The sequence below is a fragment of the Pteropus medius genome, unplaced genomic scaffold, assembly GCF_902729225.1.
Source record: "Pteropus medius unplaced genomic scaffold, Ma_sr-lr_union100, whole genome shotgun sequence".
Taxonomy (NCBI): Eukaryota; Metazoa; Chordata; class Mammalia; order Chiroptera; family Pteropodidae; genus Pteropus; species Pteropus medius.
This window is the reverse complement of record NW_024342467.1, coordinates 13,825,844-13,836,324: the sequence shown is the minus strand read 5'-3', so window position 1 is coordinate 13,836,324 and position 10,481 is coordinate 13,825,844. Positions and strand designations below refer to the sequence as shown.

The 10,481-nt window shown below is 35.0% G+C and overlaps 1 protein-coding gene across 3 annotated transcripts in view; it reads left to right on the top strand.

The window, feature by feature from the left end:
* SKAP2 (src kinase associated phosphoprotein 2) overlaps positions 1-10,481 on the top strand; it is a 159,510-nt gene that overhangs the window by 721 nt on the left and 148,308 nt on the right. For all 3 annotated transcript variants that reach the window (XM_039862591.1, XM_039862590.1, XM_039862589.1), the window contains exons 2-3: positions 9,055-9,160; positions 9,752-9,777. In XM_039862591.1, the coding sequence (XP_039718525.1) occupies positions 9,055-9,160; positions 9,752-9,777 (132 nt within the window). The remainder of the gene's footprint in view (positions 1-9,054; positions 9,161-9,751; positions 9,778-10,481) is intronic.

Sequence of the window (10,481 nt, the reverse complement as noted above, 5' to 3'; positions counted from 1 at the left end):
GAGAGAGGGGGCAGAGAAAATGATAATGAATGCAAGTGTGAGAACTGTGATGGGATCAGTAGCCAAAGAAGTAGTTCTTTGGTGTCCTGGCCAGTGGAGAAGGTTGTAAAGGTGCAAAGAGATGTTTGAGCTCCAGGGTTAAGGGTTAGGAGTTAGGGGATGGAAGGGTTTGTCATTTCTGAAACTCCCATTTTCTTGAACATTCAGTTCACTCATATTTAAGACTTTCAAAGAGGGCCTGATTCTCAAATGGCCACTACTCTTCAGTGCCTGAGTAACATAATAAAAAGGAAGGATGTGTTAAGGTCCAACTTCCTGTGCCACACGATGAAAATACTTCATCTTTGCACCCTCATCTTCCCCTTTTCAGTTTTAAATGACCATTTATAGGAACTTGCTTTAGGAGTTAAAGATGCAGTTTTTCAAGGCTATTTACTAGATATGGAGATGTGTATTTCGCTAAGAGCCAATGGAAATTTTATGTTTCTGTACAAGGTAGAAAATATATTAGGGTAGCACAAATCTTACCCTGATGCTCTGGAATTCTTTCCGTTATTCATTTTGTCATGTGTACATCAGAATTCTGGAAACTCAGTTTTGATAGTTTTACTTTAGTTATCTCTTAGGCATTTCTCTTTCAATATTGGTCACTAATACATGATTAAAAGAGTTTCTCTTAGATGTCTATGTTAAGTTTGCTTATTAGAATGTTTAAAAGTAATTTCGAATGTGACATTTTAAATAATATGTTACTGTTATAGTGTTAGACCAAATCTAATACCGTTACACTGTTTTGGTGGTTGACATCATGAATATGATAGAGAAAATAAAACCAGTAGTGTATGGATGTAGACTTATGTTTGTGTGAACATGATTACAGTGTGATTAATGCATTTGTGGTGGGATAGTGTTTTACTTTAAGAAATGCCTGTTCCCACTAAGGGAAATGTCGAAAGAACTGTAAAGACTGATTTAAGGCAACTTTTATTCCATTATATGAGAGTGTCACATGAGTACTATTTTGTTTTACTACAGTTAACATTTTTGTTGATGGAATTGCCTGTTTAGAGTATTATTTTAATAACCAGATCAGAGTAGAGTTTATCATTACTCCAAATATAGATGTCACCCTTTTCAGGATATTCTAAGTCTAGGTCTGATTTTTTTTCTCTTTTTTTAGGTAAGAAATTTTGAATTTAAGAAATAACAGAGAGACCTCTGGGTGCATGCTTTTAAAGCTTGACAGCTCCCACAATAGCCAGTTTGCTATTTGGATCCAGTTATGCATTTGCAGATAGTATCATAAAAAGGTTATGAGACTCTTTATCCTCTGATCTCCACAGACTACAGGTGTTTCAAGTGGCCTTTATTTGAGTAATTTAACTGACAGCTCAGAATTACATAGTATTTAAATTATTTGCTGGTGCTAACTTCTGTATACTTTACCCATCTCTCTCTCTCTCTTTAGTCAGATAGTATACTTGCATAATGTATGAAATCAGCACTTTAAAAGTTATCTTATTGACATTTCCAATATTTTATATTATTAAAGCAAATTACATATTAAAACACATGAAATATTAGAACATTAAAATTTTGGAGATTATAAATTTGGCTTACATTTTATTTTCAGAGCATATTTTCAAGAGGTATAGATACGAGAAAAAATATTTTTTAAAGAAATGAAACAAGTGAAACTGGTTTTCATTTTTCTTTTTAACGTATTCAGAGATGGTTGTTAAAATTTTATGTTTGACTGTAATTAAAATCTTTTTTGAGGTAGGGAAGGTTTCAAGAATAAAATGTTCTCAGCAGTTTTTTCAAAATTTTCATACAAAACTGTTTGGATTGTGCATGATGATTTGCGTAATTCTAATGTATTGGGTAATAGTACAAGGTTAGATTTAAAATTACTGAACTATAGAGGAAGAGTTGGTTTCAGTTTGAATTTTAGAGATATTGCTGGCTTACTTAGTTCTTTCTTTGAAACTGAGAACGGAGATATTGGTAGTGGTGGTTGTAATTAACAGTTAAGTGCTCTTAAAATGCATGACACTATGCTAGAATTCCGAGGTAGAGAAAATAAGGAACTGGTGTTTAAAATCCCTTGCCTTCAGAAAAAAAGGATATAAAGTCAAAAGATAATGCCTTTCAAAATATGTTGTGTGGGCATTTTTTCTTTGTAGTTCATGTGCCTGTGATTCAAATCATTATATGTCATGCGTGTGAAATGTTTTGACATTTCAACTGCTTGTTACAGGTATACAGATATACTCTTATCAATTTAATATTTTCTTTCTCATTATTTTTCTTTCTGATTATAACAGTTTTGGGTTTCTCTTTTAATATTTCCCTCTTCTTCTCATTTCTTCCCCCTTAAAAAGAAAAAACATTCTATAGAAATGCAAAAACCATAGAGGCTATCATTCTTAATTCGCATTTAATGATACGCTTGAAAAAGTGGCTATATAGTTTGACTGTTATTTATATTTCTGTGGAATCAGTGTGTTAAATCTTGAAAACTTACACTTTTTATAAGTGTTGAATTATTCTTTTGTTTATGAATAGAAAAAGGGTTACAGATTTTTGTTGTTAAAGGGAAATTTTGAACTGGCATATGGTACTGCAGGCGACCTTTAATTTTTTTTTACAATAATGGAAGAACAGGTTTAGCCTGGATTATTAGAATCAAAGGATAATCCCAAGTCTTGTCCATTTAATCTTCTTCGACATCCAAATATTTTGACTAGGACTAAGCAGCAAGAATAGTCTTGATTTATGTGTTTTTCCTCCATGCAGTCAAAGTGAGAGGAACCAACCACTGCCCCACCAGCCTCCTTCATTTGTTTAATTATCTTTTGACTATTGGAGTGTTAGTGGTTTGCAATCAGATATTCTCATTCATTTGTTTTTAGGACAACACATTTAAAAAGGAAAGCTGTAAGAGTATGTTGATTTCTTTTTATTAAATTAGAAAATGAAACCAGTGTTAAAAGAAATAGTGGATATCAGGATTTTGAAAAATCAAAACTAAACCAAACCAAACAATAAACAAAGTGGCTATATGGTTTCTGTCAAGTGACCTTGAGATTTTGTTCATCTGGCAGTCCTGTATTGAAATATTACATTTTTTCATGTTGAGGATTTCCAGAACATTTTTTCTAAACCTTTGCACATTATAATCGACAATCTCTTTAGGGGCACTAAGTAAAGAATGCAATTCAGTTGAAATGGAGGTAGAATTTTTTTCAGTGCTGAGAATAGTATGGTTTGATTTCCACTTTTCCAAAGTTCCATTTATAGTTTGGTCAACATTTTGGCTTTATTTTTTCTATGAATATTATTTATAGTATATCTAGTGTCCCATAACTTTCTTCTGGTGCATTGCCTGAGTATGTAAAGGGAAGAGTGCCACCTACTGAGTCACCAATAGTCACCTACTTCTTTAGCACCTGGATTTTCCTGCAGAGCAAGAACAAGCTTGACCCATTTTGGCAGTAAGAACTAATGAGCATAATGTTGATATGAGAACATTTATCAAAATGAAATCAGTCTATGACACCTTTAAGAGTTTCTTTTCTAGAAATAAGAAAATGTGTTTGTAAATCAAGGGACCAGAAATTTACAGTTTCTTGTTTGAGTCAAATAACAGAATTAAGATGTGATGTTAGGAAAATTATTTACCTATCTGAAGCATATGATAGCCTACTTTTTCTTGGGAGGGAGTTTTTGGCTGGCTTCTTTTCCACATGGCTTTCCATTGGAAGTATTTTCATTCAGATTACTAAACTAAGACTCTTGATAGTATATGCAGTTTTTATAGTTATTCAATCCAAATTATCATTGATTTTCTTTTTTAAAAAAAGAATCTAAATATACTAAAAAAAAATGTATGTAGAAAATTTCCAAATGGGTTTATCTCTATGTTACCAGCATTAAAGTATTACTAGAAAGAAGACAGAAACAACAGAGTTGGAAAATCCTCTGGTGATTTGAAACACAGTTCAGTTGTCTCTCATAAATTTAAGATTAAGTGTCATATATGGGTGATAAAAGTGGCATAGGCTAGTTTTTATATACTCATTATTCACTTAGTTTGTCTTTTTCAATTAAAGCCAAGTCTATTTTTTTCATTCCATTGAGTTTACATTTCTTTTTCAATCACATGCTGAACACATTATAATAGATGCTGCCTAACAGTGAATATAGTGTAAATCTCAGACTAATGTGTATTCACTGTGGCTTCTTTGAAAATGCTTGGTAAAAACATTTTGATTATTATAAGGTGCTATTTATCAAGAGTCATCTTTTAGAGGTGAAAGATGTTCATCCCTATCCTTCAACAGCCCAATTTTCTACCAAAATAAATCATTTAAGCCTCCAAAACCAATTTTGAAAATTTTGTCAGATAATTGGATTGTAAGACTCAGGTATGTTTTCTATAAGAACTCCTTGTGCTTGTTCACGTCTCTTTTTCCATGTTCAAAAAGTCCACAGTGCAACTATAACCTGTAAAAGTGCTAGGTAATCAAGAGAAAGACATTGATTAGAGCAATCAATAGCTTTTCAATTAGCCATTTTCCAGCTTTGAGCATTTGGCTCCATTGATCAACATGTGCCCAGTTTAATTGATTTTTATGTTTTCACCAGCAGGTGTTGGGTCAGACCATACCCCTTTTATCAGAGAAGAAAAGCATGACTTTTTGTTCTGATTTCAGCTTAAATTTGGCTGGGATCCTTACTACATTAGATTTGGTGGTAGCACCTCAGTGAATACAAACTGAAACCTGGCCCAAATCATAAAGGAGAGAAATGTGGAATTAAGTAGTAAAACTATTGGGGGAGTGGTGTGATTGGTTTTACACTTATTTTATTGATCTGGGGCTGAGCAAATGGTAGTGGATTCAGTTCAGTTCTTGCCTCCTTCTCCTATACAATTCAGGCCATCACAGAGGCTGTGTGTGTGTGTGTGTGTGTGTGTGTGGCTACAAGACATGCATGCCACTCAGGTATTGCATGGTTGGAGAGCAGTGTGTGTGTGTGTGCATGTGCACATGCATGCCACTCAGGGAGGTATTGCGTGGTTGGAGAGCAGGCTGAAGACACCAGGTGTTACTTTCCTGACTTGTTTACAACCTCCAGCCTGGAAGTCCTATTCTGGGCTGTTTGCTTGTGGAGGATGGTGAGGGCAAGTGGTCAAACATCCGCTTTTCTTCAAGAGTGGGAACCTGTGCTATGTACTAAGTTTCAAGAAGCCAACAGTTTTTACTTTATTGTTTGCAAGAATTTAAAAATTGTTCTAACATTGTGTGGTTTCACCTTTTTGCTACGTATGGAAGTTGGTAGAAAGCAGTTAGCGTGTGTGTGTGTGTGTGTGTGTGTGTGTGTGTGTGCGCGCGCGTGTGCGCGCGCGCATGTGCATGTTAGATACCTGTCTTAGCCACTCAGGACTCTAGGGGAAGACGGGGTGGCGGTTTTTCTAGGGATCCACATGTTTAGGGAGTCTATAGGTACAGAAAAATGGGAAAAAAGGACAATTGAGTACCATTTGGTAGTTTGGTATGTGGTAAGCGGTTCCCTGAGGGTCTGAGGTGGCTATTGAGAGGTTTCTAACTTAAACTGAGGATTGCTGAGCCAACACATGATGCCATTTAAAAATTTTGTTTCTAGACCTTAACATTTATCTACAACGCAGTTGTAAATCTGATCTTTTTAGAGACCCTTTCCCCCAGATCTTTACAGTTGTACTGGGAGGTGAGGTTTGCTCCTGACAGTGCTGAAGGTGTAACAGGAGCAAAAATCCTCACCACATTTCCATTCGCTGGGATAACTTCTTCCTCGCTGATAACTTGGGGGAAGAGGCTGACGCATAGGACTAAGTTTGGGGATGCCGGGGTGCTGACCTGCGGTCGATTATGCAACTGCGGGTGGGGCGTTGGGGATAGTTAGACCTGGTGCGTGGGGGGCACCCGCAAACTGCGCTTTCTCCTCCGGGGCGCGTTAGGTCCCCACTTTCTCCTCTCCTGTGATGTGTGCGCGTGTGCGTGGAGACGAGACCCCTCCTTCCGAAGAAGAGGAATTCTAACCAGGCCAAGAGGCGAGAGAGGAGGCAGGCTGACATTTCCTTGTAATCGAATTAGGGCCGTTCCCGAATTACAGGCAGCCTGGAGTCAGTGAAATCTACATACTAACCGAGGGACACGACCCCTAAGGGACGGTGGAAGAGGGCTACTGCGCTCGCTCGTTTACCGTTTGCAGGGCTATTCAGAGCACAATAAAAAGCTTCAAATCTCTTTTTCAACCAGCCAGAGGAGCGCTTGATTCGCTCAGGACTTTTATTGCTCGCTTTTGAAATATTACCCTGGCTCTGAGCTACAAAGCCGCGGATCCAGTCCCATTTGTCTGGCGAAGACGCTGCCTCCAACCTGGTGCTCCCCGCTCACAGCTCGGATGACGGAAACCCTGGGGTTTAAACACTCCGAGGGGCGAATGTCACGGACTGCGGAGCCCGAGCATCTCCCAGTAAAGCCCCAGTAACTTTTCAGCGTTCGCCCTGTCTCTGCGTTGGGACCCGGCCGCAGGCCTCCGGCACGTCCGCGGGTCTCCTGCGCCTGGGAGAGGCTCCTTTCGTTGGACTCAAAAATAAATGGGCTGAGTGGAGATTTTAAGAAAGAACCCAGATTTCAAAAACTTAAAAACTTAAACGAGTCAGTGGGCACCAGCAAACTAAGATTATTCAAAGAATCGCTTCCACCTTAAAGTTCTTATTTGTTAAAAAAGAAAGAAAACTGCAAAGCAGTTTCTACACTTTCTACCTCTCCTTTGAGAAGAACGTTTTTAAAAATCAATGTTCATCGAATGTTTTTAGTTGCCTTGAACCCTTTTTTTCTGGGACAAGTTTAGGGATAAATATAAGTCTACTCTAAAAAAGATCTTTTCCCTTGTCTAATCTCTGAATCTCCTCTCCCTGAAAAACAACAAAAAACTAACATAGATATTTTTCCCCTGCAGTCTCACTCTCAACAAGTATTTCTTCATAAAATAGTAGCAGGGATCAGCATTTTAAAAATATGTTTTGGGGAGTGTTAGGAAATGCTGTATAGAACACTGCAGCTTTTTATGGTTTCTGTTTTTACAGAAATGAAATGACCTTTCAAAGAAATAACTCTTGGGCTGTAATTCGTTCTGTTATTGCTTCCGGAGATAGAAAATAGATCCCGTTTATTTAAACTCGGATTGTATAATGAAAATGTAAAATAGGCAATTAAATACTCGTGGATGAGGGAATTAAAGACAAACACTGAGTGAAAGTAACATTAAGCAGACTCTTCACCAATCATTGTGCCAGTGATTCTTACAAGTACAGAGTCCAGTTGGAAGAAAGAATCAGCATAAAGATGCTACCCTTTTTATTTCACTTCTTTGTAGACTTATTGTAACCATCTCAGAGAAGCCAATGATCTTTTCCATTTCAGCAGATATCTGAATGTCCAAAGGTAGTTGGCTCCTCTGGGTTCAAAATTTAAGGAGTTTAGAGGAGGGCACCTTTTTTTAAATGTTCATTATTTTAAACTCATTTTAGAAGTCTAATTTTTGCACTGGTATTGGATTTATGTTTCTGTGTACCCCTCTTCAAAAACATGGACAGCTCAAGGAAAGAGTTGCCGTGACACTTTGCTTTCATTTTGTTTTGATACTTACTTTTAACATTAGTCGTTAATGGACTTGAAAACAGAAAGCTATTTAAAAATATATATCAAGATTAAATTTTAATTCTTTCACTTGTCATATTGATTTAGTAAAAATCTTATTGTGAATGTGTAGAATAACAGTTTAATCACTTTTGCTCATTGGATCAAGATACTTTTGTAGTCAAGAATTTCAAATTGATTACATTCTATCTCAAATATTGGGTTTGAAATTGTTAATTCTAAGTACAATTGAAAGACTATTGTACTGGTTTTAATTCATTCATATAACATTATTGTATGTTTTGATATCAATGTGAGGAGATAAAGTAGGTAAGTAAAAAAAATAAAACATCTCTTCAATATGAAATATGGATGGTTTATAGTCATACCTACTTAATTTTTTAAATGATATCCTCTATTAGAGAACTCAAAATGAGATTTGAAATTCTGAATATAAAATTTAAAGTTGTACAATATTTCATGAAAAATAAGAATGGGGCTATTATAAAATACCAGTAAGGATTTGTAGGAATTTTATACTAGAGAGAACTAGAAAGAAGAAGAATGTAATTTGCTAAATTTTTAAAAAGGAAGCTATGTGGAAATGTTATATGAAGCCATAGAAATCTTATCTCTAGGTTACTACATTTTTAATAGTGGATGAATCTATTTTTGCCACTTCTTCCTTTATTTAAAAAAATATTTCCAGGTGGTAATACCAAGGCAGGAAGCTAGAGCACACAAAACCACACAACTGATTATCTTTTTATTTGTGGATGGCTGGCTGGAGTGGGTGGGGCAGGTAGGAAGTAGGAGGGTTTGATTTAGGAATCTTGGCTAGGAAAAGGAATTTTTCATCTTTTAAAGCATGAAACATTGTGTATACCTGAAAATGGATTATACTGGGAAAAACAAGCCCTTGCCAGAGACATTAGCTTATATTGATATAATTTGTGAATGACCTGTTCATATAGGAACTTAGAAAATATTATAAAATGATAGTAACACATACATAACAGCTCTATGCTTGCTTTTATATGAGAGAATTTGTTTTATGGGGCACCACAGTTTATTAAAACTTGTGTGCTTCTTCTTGGTTTAATGATGCCAAACATCCAAATAGCATTTGCTGTGCTAAGCATAAGTAGTGCATACAAATTGTATTAGCTAAGTGGTGAACAGATTTGTCCAACTTAGTATTTGAAACATACTTCAACTGTTATGCTTTGGATTGATAAATAACTGTAACAAATTGTACAGATATTAACACTTATGGGTGGAAACAATCATTGTCCTATTTGTCTTCACAAAAAATGATTCTTTCTTATGATTTGTATCCTGTTTCTTATATTTCATGGTTTAGATGTTGAAACATTTGTAGCAGACACACTAAGAGGAGAAAATTTATCCAAGAAAGCAAAGGAAAAGAGAGAATCCCTTATTAAGAAGATAAAAGATGTAAAGTCTACGTAAGTCACTTACTTGCTTTTTATTACTAACTTTTTACTTAGAAGCAACTTTGTAATTAACATTTTAATAAAGAATTATGATAGAATTAAATTTTTAATGTTGCAATTTAATTGCTATTAAGTATTTTTAAAGGACAAAATATATTTCCACTATAATAATTAAAAAAATTAATATGCTTCTCTTAATATCATTTTTGAAGGTTCTTGAATATGTATGTTTCTAAGCATTCTAGCAAAATTCACTGTTTATTTTGATTAGTTGAGGATATATTTGGTTTAAATGATAAGACATAATTAGGTTGAGAATTTTAATATAAATATGGAAAATAACCTCCAGATACTGAAATGAATGAATGTAAGTTATAGGTATTAAAGATAAATTTTGATTTTACTACTGTAACTTTTGTTTTTAAAAATACTTTTATTATAAATCTATAAACCTTTGGTATTGTCATTTCAGGATAGGAAGTAGTTTTTTTAATGTATGTTTATAATATAGATTTTAAAATAGATATGAATTACTGCCACTGGTGGGACCTTGTTTTGATTTGTCACCCTCATTTAAAAATATAATGTTGTTTTATTTTGCAGCTATCTTCAGGAATTTCAAGACAAAGGTAAATTTTCAAGTTTGACAAAATTCTGAAAATTTTCCTTCTGGAGATTTTTCAATAGGATACTCTAACACATACTGAATGTGATAGTTGGAATCAAAATTTAAATATCCGACTTGTGTATTTAGACTTTCAAGATGAGAGTGCTAGCTCCCCCTACTGAGAAAAAAATTAAAAAGCATATCCAGAATCTACTCTGCACAATCTTTTGATGAAGTAATTGTCTCTATTTAGCCTTCTTAGGTTTTATGTTTCTTAGAGTACTTTGTGGCGGAAATTTGTTAAGAAAAGTATATACTTGCTGTTACACATGGAATAGTTTGATGAAGCAGAGGTGAGATACCAACCCAACACCATTTAACGTGACAGAGATGGTTTTATAACAGTGATGGGAGCGGGGCCCCTGTGGCTGGGTGCTTGTAGGTAATATTTCTAAAGGATAATTTTTTTAGAAACAAGATCAATTTTTGTTTGAGGATATGAGTAAAATCTTTTTCAAATGCTGGTTTTTATTATCCTTCTGACTCTTTGGATATGAATAAATGTATGCCATAGAAATATTGCTTCAATTTTTTTGAAATCTGTGAGAGTGCTGGTAACTTGATTGCCTTTAGTTTTAAGAGACAGCTGCTTAGCAGACTGAAAACCAAATCAGGAAAGGCATAGGAAGTTCCTACTATTTCACGTCTTCAGTTCTGTAAGGGAAA